The sequence below is a fragment of the Hermetia illucens genome, chromosome 4 (genome assembly GCF_905115235.1).
Source record: "Hermetia illucens chromosome 4, iHerIll2.2.curated.20191125, whole genome shotgun sequence".
Taxonomy (NCBI): Eukaryota; Metazoa; Arthropoda; class Insecta; order Diptera; family Stratiomyidae; genus Hermetia; species Hermetia illucens.
The window spans coordinates 38,396,860-38,420,525 of NC_051852.1; the positions used below are offsets into that span (position 1 = coordinate 38,396,860).

The window sequence follows — 23,666 nt, forward strand, 5'->3', positions numbered from 1 at the left end:
CTAATTGCGTGTGACCCATGTCTCGAATAAGCACAAGTATCTCTTTCTTTAGCATGAACAAGAATTTCAGCCTTCAAACCGGGGATTCTCCGATTAAGGGGAACAATTTGGTGAAGCTCTGAAGCATTTGCTATTTTGCTGTGGAAAGATTGTCGGGAGCAAACCTGAAACCGATGTCGGATCTATGACCTGCCTGCCAGGTTCAGGTCTAGAATTAGTAGAATTGCAATTATATAATGCTGCTCATCAACTTCAACAAAAAAGAACTGTTTCTATGGGTAACTGAATAAGGTCTAGTAGAGGTTTGCTGATGTGCAAGTACTGCCTATAATGATCACCTTGTCTGATAAGGGACAAAATAATATGATAGTTGATCTCCCTAGCCAACGATCAAGCCATTTCCTAGTGCTAGGAATGCCATTTGCGTTGCCATCGATCATGCTTGTTGTCAAATTCTTGCGTGCATCCACATCCTGTACATTTTGTGTAACACATCAAACCCACTTTTCGCATAAATATATCGATTGGGATCATGCTAACCACCACTAGTATTACCTGATGTATTCGTTTTGAGAATGATGTGTTCCTAGGCTACGCTAGACCATCCTTGATCCTCCAGCTTAATTTGTGCTCTGGGCGCTGCGTTGTAGTAAATACGGTGAAGTTATCAGCGAAGCCATCAAACCTAGCTTCTTCTGGGATGAGAAGCATGAGCACTATATTATTCATTGCATTCCACAGCGTAGGGCCCAGTACCGAACATTATAGCACCTCAATGTGCTGATATACTCGCTCGAGCTCGCATCCGCCCCATACCAAAGCATGTGCTTCGCGGTGTAGTTCGATTTCAGTTGACAAAGTTGGACATTTCTGACATTCAATGGCAAACCGGCAGACCACCTACCTGAATTCAATACATCTTTTGCCTGGTCCGCCACCATACATCCACATCCACAGTGAAGTCCGACGCAAAAATCCATGCCATTACCGACCATGGAAAGCAGTCTATCTTAGGAGGTCTTTTCCATCATATTCCCCATTGCGTCCAACAAGCAGATTCGAAGATAGGATGGCGGGCCTCCAACCTGCATTTTTGCTTTTTCTATAGGACAAGAAATATTCTGCCTTATGCAAGGCTTCCAAGCATGTATAAGTATCACGCACTCGTTCGATTGAATCGCCGCTAGCTTTTCACCCTTTTTGGAATGAGAAAACAGAATGACAACAGTTTCTTTGAGAAGGCATGTATAGGTCACAGCAGCGTTATCATCACCACTGTTTCGAATAGCAGTAGATGTCGACTCCTTTTACCTTAATCTTTATGAATACCCCTCCTTTCCTAACTATTTCAAAGGTCTGGCCCATAGAACTGCTTAAAATGCTTTGTTTCTTTCCGTTAAGCAGTCAGCTGTGCAGCCGATACTGCCTGTAATCTGCGAATAATTCATACTATTTCTTCCCTTGCAAAGCGTGAAATGTAAAAGTTGATTTTTGATCACATCTTCTCCTCTCCTCAGGACTCTACATCCTCCTTGTGAAGTCCTCTCCTTTTTTTTGTCTTTTGGAGTTTTGCTGTTGGTTGACTGGTTTTATCTCCCCATATCCCCATCTGACCTATTTGTATCCATGAATAGTTGTTTCGCACCCATCTACTCGGCCTGTACAAAAACATGCCTGATGGTTGATTTGCAAGCTTCCTACAGGCTCTCACAAGGTTTAGCATACCAATTATTATGGGTTGCATTTTAATTTAAATTAAAGAAAACAAAGCAAGCATTAGACAAAACTAAAAACAGTTATTTTAAACCGGACAGCTTCGGGCTGGATAAGAGATACTATCCGAAATCAACTTGGAAATAAATTTGCTGAAACACTTCAGCTAAACAAAACTAAGATTTAGATCGACCAGATTCATAAAAAAACCAAAATAAGGACAATTCCTGTTGCTCTGCTGCACTGCTACTGACTGACTATTTGAATCGAATGAATAAATATCAACCGCATCCCCAAGTAGCTTGCTTATCTAAAACGCAGTCAGCTCACATCTAGATGCATCAACTGATCATTCAAAATTCCTCTATGTACATATATACCAAGAAACTGCTCACGCCCTCAAGCCATCCCGTAACCAATGAAACATTTAAATTTTCCGTCTAAAAATAGCGTTCTTCTGCCAAGAAAATTGAGTGAAAATCTGAAAGATTTTCCGGATTATCTCCCGATTAATGAGACACCAAGTTGGATATTTTCATTTCGCTCTGAAATCGAGGGGGTGGAGTTAATGGAAATAGAATTGTATCACACATGCCCAAGGCGGATCTGTGAATTTCGCTTGAAAACGAAGATCCTCCTCAGTAGGACGACCAGTCCTCTTGGAAAAAAGAACGATCTTATCAGAATCACTTTGCTTAATTTCAGTAGTCATTTAGCTGGTGAATTGCGCCCCCGACTTGTTAGCCGTCTAGCAATTACAGACTTTCCGCTTACTTAATTAAATTACGATTGAATTTGGTGTTTCATTTGCTAATTTAATTATAGCAGTTTAAACAAGCAGAATTTAATTACGGATAAAATAAAGTAACGACGAAGGATCTTCTTGTAGTTGTTGAAAGATATTTTGTGCTGTGGAAAATTACGGTTTCGCCAAAGAGTAGGGGGAAGGAAGGACTGAAGAAAACTGAGAAAATAGATAGATAGCTATTACTTAATTCTGATCGTTGGTTCTAAGCTTGGGGGTTGATTTGATTAAGTGACTGTGAAATCGAGTTCGCGACTTAGCAGCTAATTCAATTAACGCAAGTGAAAATAGGTGTCAATTTGTTGAGTGGCTTTTCAACTTGTAAATTATAAAACCAATTTTATTATTAAAAGACGTTCTTGGAAAATCTTGTGGCAATGCTGAATTATCAGAATTTGGAGAACAACTCGTTGATATCTCCCTTTCTGCAGAACATTGGGCAAATGACTCAGTGTATGCAGGCATCAACTGCAGCTACCGAGAAAACAAATGAAAGGACCTCGTTAACTAATAATCAAACGCTGATGGAAGCCAATAATAATGGTCACGAGTTGAGTTTGAATTCTAACTATAATCGATCATTCGCCAACGGATTCTTCAGTGAATTAGGGTCGAATTTGATCTCTGGAGCGGTTAGTGCGAAGGACAGTGTAACCGATGGTTGTACAGTGCTTAAAGGATCAGATAATGTGAAAAGATTTTCGGTTAATAATTTACTACAACTGGCAGCTGGTTATGCAATGAGTGAAGAAATTGGCAGAGGATCAGAGCAACGAACTAGTAAGTACGACTCTTTTGAAATATTTTATCCAAAATAAATGCATATTTGATATTTGTGCATGATCCTTTCTCGAAGTAAGTTGTTTAGTCAGTGACGGTCGATTTCACGTTTAAAGATCTGAACCTTACTTTTCCTTCACCTCCTTGATTCCTGTGGACATTCCACGGCCTTGACGCTTGGGCCACACCAGGTGTAAGCTCTACTGCCAAGTGATCATAAACAGCTACCGCGTGTACTTCCACGTATACTTAAGGATTATAGGTACATATATAAGTATGTAAGATCGGATAACTCTAGGAGTAAAGTTTAGTACCACGCATTGTGTAATTAAAGTGAAATCCACAGGTCTAGCCATTGCTATTTATTATTGTGCTTTAACGTGCTTTTTAAATTTTTGTAGTGATAAAAGAATTTGGATCGGATCTGATGGGTTAGAGGTCCTTTGGTGTTTAACATTGGGCCAGTTCTATGATATGACTTTAAGGTGATGCTCAAATCAGTTAGTTTTTTGGGGTTGGACAATAATATGTGAACGAAGACCCTCCTTTCCTTGTTTTCCTAGCAGTTCAATCTGTTTCTCAAATCGGCTTTCCACAGCATCTATCTTTAACCATCTCGATTCAGTGTCCGCGACCACACCCTTAAGCGTCATTGTCAGAAGCGACCGAGGTTTCTCAAATTTTCCTCAGTTTTCCAACTGATCTACTTTCTGGTTTTTTATGTCAAACTTTTTAGTTGTCTTGGGTGTCTGAATGAAACGAGCAGATTGTTTTATAATTAGAGGCAATCCTAGTGTATTGGATCACCTGTATTGATATTTCGGGAGCTATAATAGAAAACCATTGTGGATTGTATGGATATTATTCCTCAAACATTCCATACTGATTGATGGCAATAGTGTGGAAGAGGTCGAAGACCGTTTTTGACGGAGGTGCTTGTCGTAACGCCTGATGTCAAAATGCCTTCAATTCAGTAAAATGGAACGATATAATAAGCACTGTTAAACGGCGCACAGCAGACTTGGCACATTGATGCGACGGGTAAGCGGATGGATGATTACTCATGGTTTCAGCCTTGTGCTGGAAAAAAGTAATCAACTTGACCAGAAAAGGAATCCCGACCCTACGCATTGCTTTCAGGCTCTTTTTTTGCGAAGAAGATTGAGTTCGACCGATGGGGGTACCATATGTCAAAAGCTTCTTTGACTAACAGGTTTGTTCCTCGTCTTCCTTCCCGCTGGTGAAAGGAATTCTCTGATTAGAAGGCTCCATGAGCTGGAAAAGCAGGAAGAGTACCCCGAAGTAATGCGTTTCAGGCTAATTCTCTGAAGGCAAAGAGGTGTTTACTTGGAAGTCCGACGGGGAAAAGCTTCGGGAAGCCAACACATTACCCTACCGAAAAAAAGGTAATAGAAAACCAGATTACAGCATGGGGTAGTCATTCCTACACGAAAGACTGTTCAAGTCTGTTTGAACAATAAAAATACAGAGTACATATGGTATTTGAGGACATATATATATGTGGCTATAACTTCCCGAAACCATGATTTTTCTTTTGGCTTTTTTTTCAAATAAGACATTGAGGACTACAACTTAACTCAAGAAATGAAGAGACATACAGTTATCGTCGTTATATGTGCAAATATCGCCGATTTTGAAATCTCCACTTTTCTTAAGTGCGCCGTTCACTCATTTATAAAGTTTGCCGTGACTTGGAAGCGTCAGGTGGCGATGCAGATTTTTTTGCAAAACGCAAAAAACACGGGGAACTTTCTGACACTGTCCGATCTGCAGAATTTATTCAACAAGTGCAAGTGATCATTGACGAGGACCCTTCAAAATCAATGAGACCCTTACGAGGGAGCTTAATGTTTCTGACAATCTTATTCATCGAGTTCTCCACTAAGATTCCCGGTATAACGTTATGGGCAGAAGACAGTTTATGTCGGAGCAAACATGAGAAGGTCGCGGTTCAAATCTCACTGGTGGCAGTGGAATTTGCATCGTGATTTGACGTCGGATACCAGTCGACTCAGCTGTGAATGAGTACCTGAGTCAAATCAGGGTAATAATCTCGGGCGAGCGCAATGCTGACCACATTGCCTCCTACAGTCTACTGTAGTGTACCGTTACGGTCTTGAATGAAGTGCTCTAACACACTTCAAGGCCCTGATCCAATATGGATTGTTGCGCCAACGATTATTATTATTATTATTAAACATGAGAACAGCGAGTTATCCGATCAAAACACCTTCTTAACAAAATTAAACATCCTGAAGCGCCTGAGATATTATGGTTCTTTTCGGGCAAAAAAAATGTTGACCAAGACTAAAAGACCAACCGCAGAAATGACGGATGGCTATGTTACAGTCCTACAGAAGTTCCTGTTGTCGTGCACACGAAATTTCCAGCCATTGTTATGGTTTTGGGTGTTGTGAGCAACAAAGGACATGTCACGCTAGCACACTTCTTTACTCAAGGACATCGAGTGAATTCTGCGGCATATATCGAGGTTCTAGAGACAATAGTGAAACCTTGGATTGATAGTGTACGTTTTGACAGCCCATACATCTTTCAGCAAACTACCAAACTCGGCACCTTAGCACAAAGCGATGGCGTTACAAGATTTCTTTTCTAAAGGCGACAATTAACACCGTTATGGTCAATATTATAAGGAGCAATTGATTCGGGCATGCAATTGTTTCTGAACCCGGATCGAGCAGGTTATTGCAGGTTAATGGAAATTTCATTGTACGATTTTATAGCTATATAACAAGTTAATATTGTGTAAAAAAATCGTGAAGTTTCATTAAATTTTGTTCAAAGTAAAAGCTAATTAATTTTACTCTCAAGTTGTCCTTAAACACCGTACGCAACCTGTATATACACTCCGGATCGTTCTGGAAGAATGCGCAGGATTTAAATCCCCATTTCACCTCTCCATCGACTTAGAGGCAGCTTTTGACAATGTTAAAAGGGAGTCTATTTGGAAGCCTCTGTGAACGTGTTGGCAGGAACGCGGAACTGTCAGTGGATAGGTCACATATGGAGAAAGTTCGACAATTTCATTATTCGCAATGCCATTTAGTGACATGCACTATCGCAAGATAGTCGCCTAGCTGCAGCGCAACAAATGGGGAAAGAGATTTTTTTTAAAGAACTGACAATATGATGATGCTTATTGACCAATCTCGCCCTAGAGGACCAGGTCACTGTCCGTTAGATACGCTGGTATCTTATATATAAGTATATCCTAAATTTTTTTTATTTATTATAATTTTATTTTGTTTCAAATGGAAGGTCTTGATTAGTACTTTTTGAAGCCGGTCTTAATTTTGAAATTTGTTGGAAAGGCGGGGAGTGAGAGGGGTGGAAAGTGATGATTTCTTTATCGGACCCATTCTCAGAAACTGTCCAACCTAAAAATCTGAAAAAACTCATGAAGCTGCCTCTATATGTTGCCCAGGCCTCAAAATACTCTCCATTTCGATATGTGTTCAAATTAAGTTAATAATAGTATCTTACCATATTTTTGAGAAAATTGAGAAAAACCCCCTTAAGTTTATCCCAGAGTTATAAAAGTCGGTTGTAGCATAAACTATGATATGAAGCATATTATCCCCAAGTTTGATCAAAATCATACTATTAGTAACAAAGTTACAGTAGCTTAAAATTGTCTTTACCGTGTAAATTTGCAACCGCAAGTACTAAATCTGACATGCTAAATGCATATACATAACGGGCTATGTACAAATGGGATAGTTCTACACCCAAACATACTCACAGAAGAAACAAACAAAACCTTGCATATCTGAAGCGCCCAGCTTCCGGTTTCCCGACTTGTTTGTATTTGTTGTAGATTAATTTCTTCACATTTGCAAATAATACAAAACTCCGAGTGTGAAGCGTATAAGGGTGACTATTATCAATACAGTGCTTTCCATGAATTGATTTATTTAAATCGCTTTCTAAAAAATAGAGCGCAATGGAATTTTTAACTGTCTGACAAGGAACTGTCATGCACTCATCGCTCCTCACATCTTCTACTTTTTGTTCAGCGTTTGTCTCGTTCACAAGCGGGGTCGGTTCGTCGTGATTGATTTCGTCATTTGGCTCTATCAAATGCCTGATCTGGATGTAATCACGAGGCTTTTAATTCCTCATTCAGCGCATCAAGCCACTATTGCTTCGGCCGGCCTTTTCGTCACTTACCATGGACCTCGATGTTCAGACCAATCTTGGCAAGTTAATTCTCATTAGCGCGAATTACGTGACCATACCACCGAACTCCTCTCTCTCGTAGATTTTCCATGATCGGTGCAACCCTATATCGATCGCAGATATTCACATTTCGGATGCGATCAAAACGTGTCACGCCACAAGTCCACATCTTCGTCTCCATTACCACAAGATGGAGTTCATTGTCTTTTATAGTCGGCCAACACTCAGAACCGTATGGTAGAGAGCGACAGGACGGACGACATTGCGATAAATTTTAGATTTGAGACGTTCGTTGATACGTCCATCACAAAGAACACCAGTTGTGGAACGCCACTTAATACAGGTTGCGTTAATGCCTGAAGCAATTTCATTACGCAGTTCTCCATTGGCTAATTGCATTGACCCGAGATATTTAAATCACTCAGTTCTGGGCAGGTCACTGCCACTAACAAAACTGAGCGATTTAAATATATCAAGTCAATGCTATCAGCCAATGGAGACCTGCGTTATGCTTCTCACCAAACACAAACCTCACAAAACACTTTATACCTGAAGCGTCAAGCTTGCGGTTTCTCGACTTGTTTTTCTAGTGAAGAACTGGATAAAGGTACAAATACGAATTTTTCACCATATATTTATTAATATTTTGAGCATGTGTAGTAATTTCTCCAGCCCGATCGCATAGTTCATTATTGAAATAAAGAGCAACTTATACACCCAACTCCAAAAGAAATTGTTTTTCTGCTGACACGCTAGGCGTGGTAGGTGTGATCATCTTAAAGAAAAAAATGTAAACTGCATTTTAATGTACGGAGGTAACCACAGTCCGCACACTAGGATTATTAAAAATATTAAAAGCTAAATTTTTGGTGACGTGTTAAACTTTTTTTTTTCAAGGCTACTTTAATGAATAAGAAAACTGCTGAGTGAATCGCAATTATGCTAGCTTGCGGACCGTAGAAACATCTTCTGAATAAGTCCTGAAAAATTTAAAGAATTTCGTTGGATAGATTTTGGGCTACGGTAGCAGCAGATTAGAAGAATGTGATTTTTAACCATAAAATCTTAACTGACCACTAATCTACTATACCTAGCCCATGTAAATCTTTACCTTCGATTCTTATGATTTTAGCGAAGTCATTTGAACGTCATTCGAACCTATAAATACGCGCTTTATAACGGCGGTCTACATAAATCTAGCATGTGATATTTTACCTATTTAACACTGCAATTTCCGAACGACTCCGAATATCAAAAAATCACTTTGCCCTACACCACATCTACTACACTACACAGGATGACCCCCTTAAAGCCTCAAAGTATTAACGAAAGTCAGAGCAAGACCCTAACTTCTGAATGCGTCTTCATCAACAATTGGAAGTCCACACTTCACACACAAACACAAGACTCAGAATGGCTGCGAGGCCATATAGAACTGATGACAAGAACAAGGAGACAAGGACCTAGAAAATGAAGTCAAGAGCATGTGCAGTCTAACCTAGAACAGACTGCTTCAGATTCATCCAAACCAAAATTGAGGTTTGTAGCCGGAATTGGCTATCTTCTTTAAGTTCACTGTTGTGAAATCTGAGCTGGCTAAACGTTGGGCGCAAAATGACTACGATCAATTACGAAGTATGGCCCGTACAAAGGTATACACAGGCGTTTCGACTCTGGAAATAGCTATAACTTCGTGATTGACCATAGTCCCACCATATATTTATTTTGGCCTTCCCCCACATTTACGTTAATTACAGCCTGCAGAGGAAAATGCAATAATCTACAACTGTTACTGCTCCTACTCTGTAAAGTTTAATGGGGAAGTAAAGTTCCTCTGCTCCTCTGTTCCGCTGCTTGGAGTAGGACCATCAAGCTTGAGTCTACAACAGACTCATCCGAAGCGGCTCTCGAACCAAAATCTCACTTTCGAAGACTATATGATACCATGAGAACCGACTGACCCTCTGAGAGTATATGTTTCATGGAGAGGGATGTGCTTTCGTGCTCGTTTTTTTGGGGTTGGTCTTCTTGTGGGAGTATCATGGCGATTGTGTTTGTGCCCACATCACGGTCGGTACTGCTTGTGGGCTCAAGCGTAAAACTGCACTTTGCATCTTGGGCGTCGTATATCTTAGTTGCAGCGGAGGTTGCATCCACTGGTATGAATGCTGATCCTGCTTCAGTATAAACCAGTACCGCGGAGCTAGTCAGGGGGATGCTCGGATTGTGTCGCCAAATCAACCGGTGTCCGAAAAGAACTGTGGAATTATGTCTGCCCCGCAGGTACTCACGTAAACGCTCAGGATCTTTAGTCCCCATTGCTCAGTATAAAGGAATTTGGAATAACCTGGGTTGGTTAACAAAACTCAACTCATTACATATGTTACTATTGTAATGCTTACAATACAGACTTATATCCGTTCACCAAACTATTTTCTTCCTCGATAAAAATGAACTTCTACCGTTTATTATCTTCTAAAATGAAATATGATTCTGGAAACCAATTACATTATCTCCATCTGAAAATGCCAAATCCGGTAGTCGCCTTAATTTGCCATATTCATATACCACAGCACACAAACTTGAAAACCCTTTCCTTTCCATCATATTTTCCTTGATCTTATTCCTCCTTCCATGCACCAACAAAGACATCTTCCATAAGTCTAATCATCTTAAACCACTGGCTGAGCGGTAAGATCAGTATCGGTACATTTGCAACATAAGTGAAGCATCACATGCACGTCACCGTACAGAAAATTTATGATGGATATGTTTTGACGTCCTCACTTTTCTTTTTGCTCTTCTGGAGAAATGTATGAGGAGTCAAGGAGACTTGAAAATGTTTCCAACACATGAGAATCCTTTTGGGTCTTATTTCATTTTGCGGCTTCGTCTCATCTTCATGTTTATGATGTTTCGGTTGGGTTTGATTCTTTGATTGAATGGAAGATGAAGTGCGGTATGTAAATATGTAGTGTTTTGAAAAATGAGGTGATAATTTGAGAAAGTCACTAGTTAGAGGTGGTGCCTATGAGGCAATTAGATGGGGACCTGTCGAAGGATCATTAGAGGGTAGAATGTTCCACAATTTGTTATGAAAATCGGACCGACTTTTGATTTTTATTAAGAATATTGTCTCATTGGACAGCAAGAACTTCCTCTAGCCATAGTACAAAGATTAGATTTTTCAGTTTTTCAACGAAAGCTTAAAGATGTTACACACAGGAACTATGTACATCCAAACCAAATTCAATTCACTAACTCACTTCCCTGGCGTGAATGAACTATTGAGAAGATCTTCAATATCTTCTGAAACGAAAATATCTTTCTATCTCTCTTCTAAGAATTTCCAATCACAAATAATAGATACTTGCACCATTTTATTGGCCATTAAAATTATTTTATTGCATCTTTGGCTACTTTCCACATTACATGTATTCCCTCGGGAGTAGGTGTTAAGTAGATTAACACTAAAGTTTGGACTAATTTTTATGTCATTTCCAATGAAACACTTTCACTTTTACGACCTTGTTTTCGGAGCTAAGTAGTAATTAGGTCCTCTAATAGTTTCACTGCAGACCACCCTTGTTTTGAAAGGTTCTGACTTGTCCTAGGTGTAAAATACGAGTATAAATCATCTTCTCATAGATGGTTTAGTATTTAGCTGGAGTAATGAAAAGAGAGTGAAAGTTGAATGGAAATCGGTTTCAGCTTACAGGATCAATTGATTCGATAATTTCTTTGGTTCCCTCTGTCTTCATCTCCGCTGGGAATCATCACTAATTTGAAACGCTTCAACACTTTTTCAAATCGAGTTGGAACAGGGGAAATCACTTGATTCCCTTCGACAGATTAACACCTTTTGGGATTTTTTTGTTTTACGACATTTTTTTCGGAAGCCACGTAAAGTGGTTTTAGTTTCATTGAATCAATCCCAGGAGACAATGTCTGTCTGCCGTTTTCTTGAAAAGTGCATCAAGAAACTACTAAAACCACTTAATGACCGGAATATCATAAATCTTGCACTTGTGTCGTGTGTCAACAACTCATTTTTTTCTGGAAAATATAAAAAAATATTGGAAAATTCAACTCTTGCATCCCAAAAATATACTTAGGATTGTGTCGAATCTTCGGGTATTGATTGCTCCCATGGGGATAGTTAGCTAGTGATTGGAAAAATTGGATTAATGGGAAAAATGTGAAAAGGCTGATGTCCTGGCACCTGTTTTAATGTTAACAACTTTCATAATTAGTGCTCACAGTTTGTAAAAAATGATAACAAAATTGTAAGTAATTATAGGCCGGTTGAGGCAAAAATGGTTTTATTTTCGAGTTGAGGGAGCCCTGCGTCCCCATCTACTCGATGAGAGGCCGAAGTAATCAAAAAGAGATTTTTATCTGCTTTTTTGGTCCAAGGACTCAATTTTTTAACATGGATAACTGACGATTTCGTTCAGGTGCCGGACAAATGCGTGGATCGAATTGCCTATTTCCTAAATCTGGTGCATATAATACCGTAACGACAACTCCACTAAAGTTTACTGAAGATAGCTCAGTGCGTGTTGTATTCCGTGTTTATACCGTCCTGTATACCGACCAAGTTCTTCCTTTAAGATAGAAGCTTTTGGGTAACAATAGAGTTCACTTTCCATGTGCTACTCCCATATAGTAACACAGAAAGAACACTAGCACAGAATAGCTTCAACTTGATGTTGGTGTTGAGATAACTGCATTTCCAGATTTTAAAAAGCGGATCTAGCGCGGTTAATGCATCGGGCAACATCTAGTTTGGTGGCACCATCCGCAGAAACCAAAAAAACAAACAGAAAACCAAACCTAGATGTACAAATTGATCGACGCTTTCGATTCTCTGCCACAGATAGGGAGAGTGCACAATGCGTCAGACTGAGAACCTTAGTTTTGTTGGTGTTTATCTTCAGTCCAACTCTTCTTGCCCCTCTTTCCAAATCCAGAACCATTTGCCCAATCGTCTGAACTGTTCCACGCCCCCTGCACAAGACAGCATGATGAACATCACCGATAACAAGAAAAAATAATATCGGTGACAGGATGCAATTCTGGCGGACTCCACTTTGAACCTTAAAGTCCTCCGACATTTTGCTTCGATACAGGATGTGACATTTTGCGCAATCATATGTTGTTCTGGTAGCCCACATAATGTCGAAATCTATTAGAGATACCTCAACAAGTTGCGGTGGGCGGGTCACTTAATCCGTATGGATGAGGATGATCAAGCCCGGAAAGTCTAGAAGGGATGTCTGAAGCTCCTTACTAAGACACGCCTAGATTGGATACCGGTTGTTGCACCGGGGTATTAAAGTGGTCGCTATAGGAGGATCCCGAGCGGAACCCAGCCCGCTATCTGTCGATCAAGCTTGCGAGACCTTCTTTGACGCGTTCCGCAATTATTTTTTCAACGGCTGGGAACACGCAGATACCCCTCCAATTGGCAGACTTAAAACAGGTGCCCTTTATTGGCATCTTAACAATCATCCCGTTCTTCCACATCTCGGATTCCCAAGATTTCCGTACGAGTGTAAAGAGCATATCAGCAGTTCCAGCGATAAATAACTGTGGGGAGACCGCCAACCCCAGCGGCTTTACTCTGTTTGAATGCATTGTTGGCTGGAATGATTTCTCTTCTGTTTGGAGGAACAGTTCGGATCCACATGTTACAGCGACAGGCCATTTCATCCACATTAGGAGGAATTTCAAAGGATATGATACGGTTAACAGCAGTGGTGAAGTGTTCTTTCCATCTTTTCAGTTGTTCATCATCGTGGATGAGAAGTCGATCGATGACGTCCTTCATAGGACCATTGAAAGATTTGCGACCACATAGAATCTTCTTCAAATGCGGGATACACTTTTGAAATCATTGCAATCTGCGGCATGTTCGCTTCCCTGATCAAGGCAATAGCAATTTCTCTTTTGTCACGGCATACACTATGCTCAACTTCTCAAGAGTTCGCTCGATATTCGAGCGCGTCATGCCCGCTTTCACTCGCAGCGGTCAATAGAACATTCAACTCCTTTCTTTCATCGACCCGCTTTCACGATTCAGCAATCAGCCAGACCTTATTACGCCCTTTCGGGACGTGACCGACGGCCTGTGTAATACCCGAGCAAAGAACAGTTTTGGTGGCGGCCCAATGCTCACCGATATTCTCAGGCGGGTTACTCAGTATATCTGCCGTTCGATCAGCAAGATATCTCTCCTATTGTCGAGCGACAGCTGGATACTTGTATGATCCAGCTTGGTAATCATACAAGTTGGTTGACGTTGAACTTAGGCGGTCGCAGCTTTTCAACCCTGCGGGAAGTAGTGGAAACATCCAGAAGCGAACGTAAGCGACCATCAGATGGTAACCCTTTTCGCGGCCGATTTCAGCGCCTGTCTTGTTACGCACATTCAACAGACAAATCCTAAATCTACTGCTGATCGTGAAGTGGTCGATTTTATTACTCATACAGAGTCGGTCAGTTGAAACCCAACCGACCTTAAGATAGTCTTTGTGCACGAACAATGTGCCACCAACGACCGGTGGAAGTTGCAGAAAGCCACGAACCTCCCGCCATTATCGTTACGGTCGCCAAGATCGTGTTATCCCATCACATGTCCGAGCAGGGTGTTGTCAAATCCCACCTTGACATTCAGGGCACCAATCACGATCACAATTTCACCTTTAGGAAACCTCCCCTGAACTGCGTTTAATTGCTCGTGGAAACCACCCTTCTCTACTATATCGAAAGTCTCTGTTGGTGTGTAGTATTGTACAATTGTGATGCTCCTTAACATGGACCGGAATCTCGCAGTTAGAAGCCTGTCAGAAACCAGCTCCCAGATCAAGAGAGCGCGCCTTCCGGTAGAAGGCAGAAGCAACCCGGCCCCGGGTTCGCATCTGCTACCCCTTGACTTTCCAGAGTACAAAAGTACATTGCCGCAAGAGAGAGAGAGAGAGAGAGAGAGAGAGAGAGAGAAGAGTACTCTCTAGAGTTCCAGGAATAATACTGTTAAGACCGTTATATTGAGCTGACCATATAGTTCGTGCTTACTTAGCAAGCTTGACTAAATTAGCTTATACGAAGATGGACTTCAAATTTTGTGCTTAGTGGAAGCTGCCTTTTCTCTTTATGACAACTATTTTTGCTATTTTCTCCACGCCGAGAAAGTAGTGATTGTCTAGCCTGGCTCAATTTTTTACAGTTAAGGTTTTTGGTAGGTTCAGAGGAGTGAAATAAACTCGGAAATTTTATCGAGTCACATTTACAGAAACGAACGCTTTAATTATCAAATGTAGGAAGAATTAGTATGATTGTCAGATTGAAGCGGGAAAAAGATTGTTAAACTGGGACCTGAAAGATTCCGTTAGAACTTGCGTCTTTCCTGGGTCAATGCAAATAGATTGCCTCTTCTTAGTAAGAATCAGCCCATTTACGTGCTAGAACATACATATTTGGTTGGGCATCATCAGCTTTGTAGACAAGTTATTCGTTACGAAATTTGGTAACCGTTTCTTGGATTAGAGGCAGTTAATCCCGGATATCAATGCTTTGTATTCAGCTATGCCCATATGCCCATATTTATGGAAGTTTCGCCGAATGTGTTTGAAATGCATGGTGATTTCGTGTGGCAGTTTATTGTGCTGGGTTTTACAGATTTTGATTACCTATGTCCGCGTGCATCAGTGTTGATAGAGTCATTATCCAAAATGAGAGGCATGCCAATTCCTTCGTTTGTAATTATGGCTAAAAGAAGCAGTTTTTCGAGTTCAGCATTGATAATCAATGTTGCAATTCAATTTGAACCAATTAGTTTGGGCGGAGGAACTCAGTTATGTTATTTGCATAGCATGCTGGTCCCTCACCCAAAGAAAGGAGGAGGGTTTGAGGAAACGTTTTCTATACTATCCTCAGTAAAGCAGAAATAAAATAATGAGATCAGGGAAAGGGATAAATAAAGTATAATTGGAGTTACTCCACTACACTAAATCCTAACTAATCTCACTTGGTGACATTTACGAACGCGGTAAAAATGGCTATAAACTGCTCTAATTGTATAGCCCATGCACGTAATATGGTGTCAGCATTGCCCTCCCAGAGGATTTCCATGATGCCACTAAGTAAGTCGAACGAGCGCATTGTTGACAACCGTATTCGCGACATCTGTCGAATAACCCCCTGGGCTATGGCGGGTTTGTCAAGAATTGTATAATTACTGACGCAATATACGCGGATGGTTACTCACGGAGAAACACTGTCAGAAGCCCTTTCCACATTGCATTTCTGGATCCAGAGAAGGCGCTCATAATAAAGCTGATCTCAGGCAAGTTGTCCAAATGTGGAAAGATCGTCTCATTCAACACGGGCTCACACTTGATCTGAATAAAATAGAATTTCCGACGACCAATTCCAGTGAAACAGACACTATCAGACAGCCAGTGGTAGTAACTTGCCCAGAACTAAGCGATTTAATTATATCGGATCAATGCTGTCATTTAATTGTGAACTGCGTTATGAAATTGCTTCACAATTTGGACGAACTGGCATTTCAAAATTGGCGTTCTTGGTGATCGACGTATCAATGAACGTCTCAAATTTTAAATCTAAGGCAGTGTCGTTCGCTATGTCATCCTCTATGGTTCTGAGTGTTGGCCAACTATAAAATAAACAACAATGAACAGCGTCTCGCGGCAATGGAAACAAAAATGTTGCATTGGACCAGTGGCGTCACGGGGCTTGATGACATCCGAAATGAGGATATCCGCGATCGATATGGGGTTGTACTGATCGCGGAGAAATTGCGAGAGATGGTGGTGGTACATTGGGCGTGTGATACCAGCCACAACGAGTTAATATTGCGACAATGATTTTGATTCCTGCAATATTTCGCTCCTCAGTAGTTCGGGCTGAACCAAGCGCTTTAATCAACTGTTGAAAGGCGTTAGATCCTGGAATGCACGCAGGTTTAGCCGTAGTACGTACGTTTTTACTTCGTAATATGATATGCCGTTTTTATGCCACAAATTCTTAAGACCACGTCTGCTGTGGCAAGAGCAAGAGAAGCCGGAGAGCCCATCCGGCTAAGCTATTTGCAGTCGGCCCGTAGTAAGAGCAAATGGATCGATAGAGTGCAGCTGATTCAGATATTCAGAACCAGCGCGCGACATTCACGAGAAACTCTGCAACTGGAAGTCTCTTTAAGGGTCTCGAAAACCGTTTCGCCTAGTTTTTACAACCTGTCTCAAGCTACAGCTGGGCAATATCAAAAGAAGTGCCTGAGAATTTCCTTCCCCTCCCCGCAGCTTCGGCAATATGAATTTTAGGGTAAGTATGCATTTGCAGGTCTGTCTGCTCTGGTGACTCCGAAACTACGAAAGCTTTGTAAAAGTGAACTTCCTCGAGTCAAGCAAGTGATAGTAAACTAGTACTCGAGAAATTTCATTGATTTTGCTAGTTTTGACGGCTTTCTTCTAAACACATGTCCGACATCAATTTTGCCTAAGTTGTCGGTGAGGCGTAGCCTATGAGTTGTCAAAACTAGCATTCCAACACGATATATCGGAGGTTTCATGTTCGTGACACATATGAATATAGCGTTTTTGTTTTACTGGATAGAGACTGCTACAGCGTTTTCAATAATTTTACCAGCTAGGTACTTGCTTTTTTTCCCCTGAAGCAAATGTCCTTTTACTTCATTCCTGTCCCACGCTGTGGAGTTTTGCTTTCATTCGACCTGAGACTTACAGCCTTCATAGTCTCACACTCTCTGGAAACACAAGCTATACTTTGAAAAGCATTTTTACCGAGCTTCTGAGATATGCATAAGCATATCTTCATCAATATGTTCAAGCTTCTATCACCATTTGTATATTCTCAGTGCCCTTTCGGTTTAACGGGAGCCTGAATAAAAACTGAATCATCCTGTCGGAGCACATGGAAACATCGAGCGACTACCCAGAGGCTGAGCAATTCGAAATGTCCTTATAAGGAGTGCATATTTTCAGAATTAACTGGCACTCGCCTAAGAGGGGGAGGAGAATGTGTTACCTGGTTCTCTTGCTGATTTGTTTTTAGAAGCTTGGCTGATACCACGTCTGCACTTTTTCGTAAAATTAGTCCTGGAAAGTTCATCGACCATGAGCGACTTTTCCGTTATTGTTGGTAATGTCTCCTCATCGCACTCACCTTATTTCACGTGATGTACCCGTAGTTCTCTCTCTTCAGACCGAGTTACACAGCGTCTAAGCGTCTGCAGATTTAAAGTCAATGGATTGAAAGATTCGCTGCCTGTAGGCAAATACCGATTCCTCATTAAGATTACATTTTTAGTAGTATTTGCGGCACAATATTCAATTGTTGGAAAATTTTTCAGGCTAGGTCAGAATTTTCCCGTCGCACCTTTTCCAAGCGCTCCTTTGGCAGAATAAAATATCTCAAGCTCCCTCACTCCATCGTCGTCAAATGAATATGTAGTCAGACTTCCTCCAATCTTTAAACAAAATCTCCTTCGGCCAACCTTGCCCCCAGAAGTTACTGTCCTAAAAATATTTCACGCTCATTTGTACACTTTCATCCATGCATGCCCCTCTCAGGGCAGAGATGAAGCAGCATCTGATGAGTTGCTTATGCGCTGGACATAAATCATCTATCGTAGGAAGGTAGCTTCGCTGCTTAGAGATTACTTCGCGAAAATACTCCAATGGTACAATATTAATGAAAGGCTGAAGGAAGATATGACCAGAGCTGAAATTTGTCAAGATTTGATACGGAGATGGCTTTTTGTGTCATGGAGTGTTTGCCTTCGCGAGCCGGAGGAAACACCGGTGCTTGATTTTGTAGTTAATTAGAAAATCTGATTCATATCATAGAATGACGATTCCGAAGGGTTAAATTAAACTTAGTGAAGGAAACGATGGAAGTGGAATTTATTACCAAACGGGAATGGAAAATGCCGAGCTCAGGTTCAGGGGGACATGAATTCTGGGTAGCTTATCTCTAGTGAGAATAACTACTAACACCTGCAGACTAAAGTTCGGCCATAGACTGCTCACAGCCTGGTCGGTATAGTCCATCCTGTTGTACCCTTAACGTAGGTTATTGATCAATACCATGAAGCAAGGAAGGAAGAAAATGTGCAAACCATTCGGAACGAAGTGTGCAAACCATTCGGAACAAGTTCGAAAATAACTTAGTGATTTCGGAAATGAAGCTTAAGGACTTCCTATAAAACAAGGCACACTATCTATCAGTAGATTTCCCAAAATTTAATAGAAAGGAAGGGGTTGAATGGAAGCACTCGGCAGTAACAGACCAGGTGACAAACACGAGATGAACCATTCCGAGGATACGGATCATTTAATATTTCATTGTTCGAGATGAATAGGTAAAGGATTGCATAACCAATTTAGAGGGTGCTGAGACCTATGCTATCGTGGTAACCGTGATAATCGCACTGACAGAAAAGAAGCTACATAAACTAGCTTGTGCTCTGAAAGCGAAATGTTCGCGTAACATTCCGTAGTATTCGTGACTGAGTTTGTTTGTTAGGTGGACGTCCCAATTTGACGCACCTGTACCTTTCGAAGATTTCTACCACCATCCAAAAAATAAATTTAGGCCATTTAGATTGAGGTAACCCTTCACTTTTTATCGGCAATCAGATTGGAACGACCCTTTGCTCTTCACTTTCGAACTAGGTCCACTTTTGTTAGAGTTATACAAATATGAACGACCCTTTTGGCAAAATGAGCCAAGAAACAGATGGACTGCACGACTCATCGGCAATTTACATCCATGGCTGAACCCAAAGCATGGTGAGATTGACTATTTCCTTACCCAACTTCTAAGTAGGCATGAGGGTTTTCAGTCTTACCTGTACAAGATTGGGAAGGTGTGATCTCCGGATTGTGTGCTCTAAAATGAAGTGGCTGACGACGCCGAATACACCTTCTTCTCTTGTCGAAGGTGGGGTTGAATTCGCCAGAAACTTTATACATCCACAGGGAAGCTTTCTCCAGACAGCGTTGTCAGAGAGATGCTTAGAAGCGCTAGCATATGGAGTTGAATTGCGCATTACGTTCGGGTTCTGCTTGTTGCGAAGAAGATTGAGTTCCTGCGGAACGACCGGTTGGCGAGGGGTTCCCAGAATTAGCAATTCCCTTTCGCCTGTCCCTTTTCGTTGGTGAAAAGGATTCCCTGACTTGAAACCGAGGGAGTGGAAGGGACTGGCCCGAAGTAAATGACAAACGGTTCCAGACTAGTTCTTTGATGACGAAGAGGTGTTTAGTTGGTAGTTAAATGGCGCAATGTGCCGGGAGTCCAAGACTCTGTGCATAAACCCATGCACTCACCCAACTCAAAAAAAAATATGCACAAAAAAAACCGTCTTGAACCTAGGACTGAATGACTGAATCTATTGAGCTCCTGCTGATTTCTTGCTATGTGTTGTATGGTCTAATTCAAACTACCATCAGAACAAACTTGCTAAAATCCTTTCAAAATCAATTAAAAATCTTAAAATTTTCCGAATAGCTTGCGGCGTTTAAAGAGTAATTTGTCTTAATTTAACCCATTAAATTTTTCTTATTCGTGTTCTGCCTCAGATCATCAAAAAGTGCTTGTGCGCTTAAGACATTATCGTAAACGGAAAATGTGCCGACTTCTTCAGAAATACCGCCAATTTTCTTTTATTTATTTTTTCTTTTTTCCTAAAATTCATCTTGGTACGCTCCCCCTCGCCGGCTTTTTCCTCCACATTTCACCGAGAAACCTCAAAGGAGTGGACTTGATTGACTGTCTCATTGAAGAAGACCTACATTTGCGAGGGTATTCACATTTCTTTTTGGGATCTCCTTTTCGCTGCTTGCATTTATTTATATTTTTTTGTCGTTATTTCAAAGATCTTGGGTCGTTACGTTACGGTTAAAACGTAAAGTGATCTTAATTGAAGATGACAACAAGACGAGCCGGGCCTCACATGCCGGGAAAAGCGCTGCAGTGTGTGACGAGATCCGCGGTTCCTTTGGGACCATTGGAATGGGTTGCAATATTGGCTTTTCCCTCATTTTACTTGAAAGTAAAGGAACTTGTTTTTTATTGATGATAATTTTTGGACACTTCGGAAAGAATACGTTTGTAAATAAGCAGCGCATGTGCAGTTTCTGGATGACTGGATGCATTCGGGCGAGTCAGGATGCGCTCGTGTGGCCCAGAAGCCAGTTATGTATTGTCGACAAAAGCAAAACAGTTTGATGACAATACCGGAAAGAGTTCTCACTTTTTCTGTGACATTTTCGTGATTTAAGGGCGTAAGGATTGAGGGGCTGTTTCTTAACAGAGTGATAGATGTTATTTTAATTTTTCAATTGGAAATTAGAGAAGTTGAGCAAAGAAAAACAAAAACACAATATTTATTCCAGCCAAAATTGATTCCAGATAAGATAAACAACAATATTCATTTTTCAGATGCAAAAACTGGAGAAAGCTGCTTACAAACAACAATCCCACCGGAAAGAACTCATTCTTCTTCGAAAAAGCCAAGAAGAAATCGCACAACATTTACAAGTGGGCAACTGACTGCTCTTGAGAAAATTTTTGAACGAACCCATTATCCCGATGCCTTTGTCAGAGAAGAGTTGGCCAGCAAAGTGGGATTAAGTGAAGCTCGAGTTCAGGTAAACTGCAATGACTACAATACGAAATGTTCAAGATCCCCGATTCCCTGTAGATTTGATACAATTAAAGATACATTGATTCCCTCTTCCCAGGTTTGGTTTCAAAACCGTCGAGCAAAGTTCCGTCGAAACGAGCGAACATCTCACAGCACAAAATTACACATCCCACCCCAGCCGATCCCGGCCCTTACCCCGAACGTGGCACATAAAACCTATGGCGCATCATTTTCAGATAAGCATTTAGCAGCTTCTCCTGCGTCTGCATCATCATCGTTTCATCAACAATTGGAACTTTCACCACACTCACATCATCATCACATTTCGTCGCATCATCACCATCATCCCCCGCATCATGCTTACCCCCCGCCGCTAGGATTCCCGCTGAGCGTGTTCCCGACGAAATCGACAAATTACAGTTGTTATGCAAATTCCTATAATAGTTTTGGAAATGATATGAACACATCATCATATTTTAATGGTTCCGGCTATTGTTCAACAAGTTTCCAGCATAATTTCAATACATCAGCGTTACGATATAAGGGACAAGGGTTCTAGCCGGGGTTCCAGATCCGGGAGTGTTTGGTGTAATTGAATAATAAACTAATTTATTGAATTTAAATTAAAGATAGATAGTTTCGTTGTTGTAAATAGACACTTGTGAGTTATAGTGGTTGTAGAAGTCTGTGAAAATAAGATATTCTAATAGAGCTGGTAAAAAACAAAGATGACCTCATTGTTTAGTATGATAAGAGGGTCAGTTGGCACGGATTGGTAGTTAACAATAAAAATGGCTTATAGTTGTAGAACACAATAATTTCGGAGTCTGACGTAAAGCGAGGCATTAGTCGGTCAATTCTTAGAACGGAAACCTTTAGAAAATTTCATTCCAAACTTGGAAGTACTACCTTCTGTCTAGTCACAGCCTTCCAAATAATTAAGGGAAGCTCCCTTTTACGGTAAATTATGTCACTTCCTGCTTTCCAGTAAACTATGACAGCGAAGTACCTAAGTATCTCACTCACTCTCTAAGTTGGTCACCCATCTAAGCAATAAAAACTTTCAACAACACTTAACTTAGACAAGCTATTGGTAGTTGGAAATTAATGCCACTTGTCGTAAGCATCTAAATAGTTAATTAAAATACAGAAGACGCATGAATGAACAGTCGTCTAGTCCTCCTGGTTGGGGGTTGGTTAGGGCTGACAACCCTACACGGAAAACCGATGTTACACCACGGAAGAAGCCTCGGACAGGTTGGATTTCAAAACGACGAACCCGGCAACGACAACGAATAAAAAATTTGCGCATTCTCTTATGGAACGTGCGCTTCCTGTACAAACCGAATGCTGCTGAGCAGCTAGCCGATACCCTGTCCCAATGTAAGGCTGATGTAACAGATTTGCAAGAGATGCGATGGACAGGGACCGTTTTCCTGGAGAAAAGCCGCTATACCATATATTATAGTGGCCATCCAGTAAACCATCTGCTCGGAACAGGTTTCTTAGTCAGCCAAAAAATTAAACCTGCTGCAATCGGCTTTGAAAATTTAAACGCAAGGCTATGCACTCTGCGTTTGCGAGGCAAGTTTAGAAATATAAGCCTCATAAACGTTCACGCCCTTACAGAGGAGATTGCAGAGTCGGAGAAGGATACCTTCTACGAGGCAATTGAGCTTACCCTCGAAGCCTGTCCCGAGTATGATATCAAAATCATATTTGGAGATTTCAAGCAGGGACGGAGCCCGTATTCAGGCGATACGCTGGCTCCCATATCTTAAACAATTAGTAGTATCGCACGAAATGGTTGTTGGAAGTACCTGGTTTGCGCGGAAAGCGGTTCACAAACATATGGTGGCCTCTCCAGACGAGACCACTTTCAACCAAATTGACCACGTGCTGATTGAACGCCGCTACCTCTCAGCCTTGATAAATATCAGAACATATTGGGGGGCCAATATAGACCCGGACCACTAACTCGTTGGGATAATGCTCCGAGCTCGAATTACAACACCACCTAGAATCCCCTCTGACAATCAGGTGAGAGTGAATACCGAAGGCATCCGCAACATAGCCCTCCGCGACACCTATAAGAGGGAAATGGATGGCACAATAACTGCAGTCAACAGAGGACCTGGAGATGAAGCATCAACAAATGATCTTCACAATCACCTGAAGAATGTTATCATGGATACGGCCATAAACATACTTGGCCGCAACCGCAAAAGGAGTCGGAACGGCTGGTTTGACGATGAATGTAAGCTAGCAACGGAACGGAAGAATGCCACATACCGAGTAATGTTGCATTCTCAAAGAACGCGTCAACAGATATCCTGAAAATGAAGCATCAACAAATGATCTTCACAACCACCTGAAGAACGTTATGATTGATACGGCCACAAACATTCCTGGCCCCAGCCGCGAAAAAAAGTCAGAACGGCGGCGCAGAGACTT

The 23,666-nt window shown here is 41.2% G+C and overlaps 1 protein-coding gene across 1 annotated transcript; it reads left to right on the forward strand.

Moving 5' to 3' along the window:
* Positions 1-2,440: 2,440 nt before the first annotated feature.
* Positions 2,441-22,266, forward strand: LOC119654987 (retinal homeobox protein Rax). The gene is made up of 3 exons (XM_038060651.1): positions 2,441-3,298; positions 21,008-21,216; positions 21,310-22,266. The coding sequence occupies exons 1-3, from the start codon at positions 2,896-2,898 to the stop codon at positions 21,769-21,771; spliced, it is 1,074 nt and encodes a 357-aa protein (XP_037916579.1). The 5' UTR covers positions 2,441-2,895; the 3' UTR covers positions 21,772-22,266.
* Positions 22,267-23,666: the final 1,400 nt, after the last annotated feature.

What these genes read in the sequence shown, in the direction of transcription:
- LOC119654987 (XM_038060651.1), top strand. Translation starts at nt 2,896, where the DNA reads ATGCTGAATTATCAGAATTTGGAGAACAACTCGTTGATATCTCCCTTT. An exon ending in AGGATCAGAGCAACGAACTA is followed by an intron (nt 3,299 to 21,007) that starts GTAAGTACGACT and finishes TTCATTTTTCAG; the next exon opens with ATGCAAAAACTGGAGAAAGC. An exon ending in TAAGTGAAGCTCGAGTTCAG is followed by an intron (nt 21,217 to 21,309) that starts GTAAACTGCAAT and finishes CCCTCTTCCCAG; the next exon opens with GTTTGGTTTCAAAACCGTCG.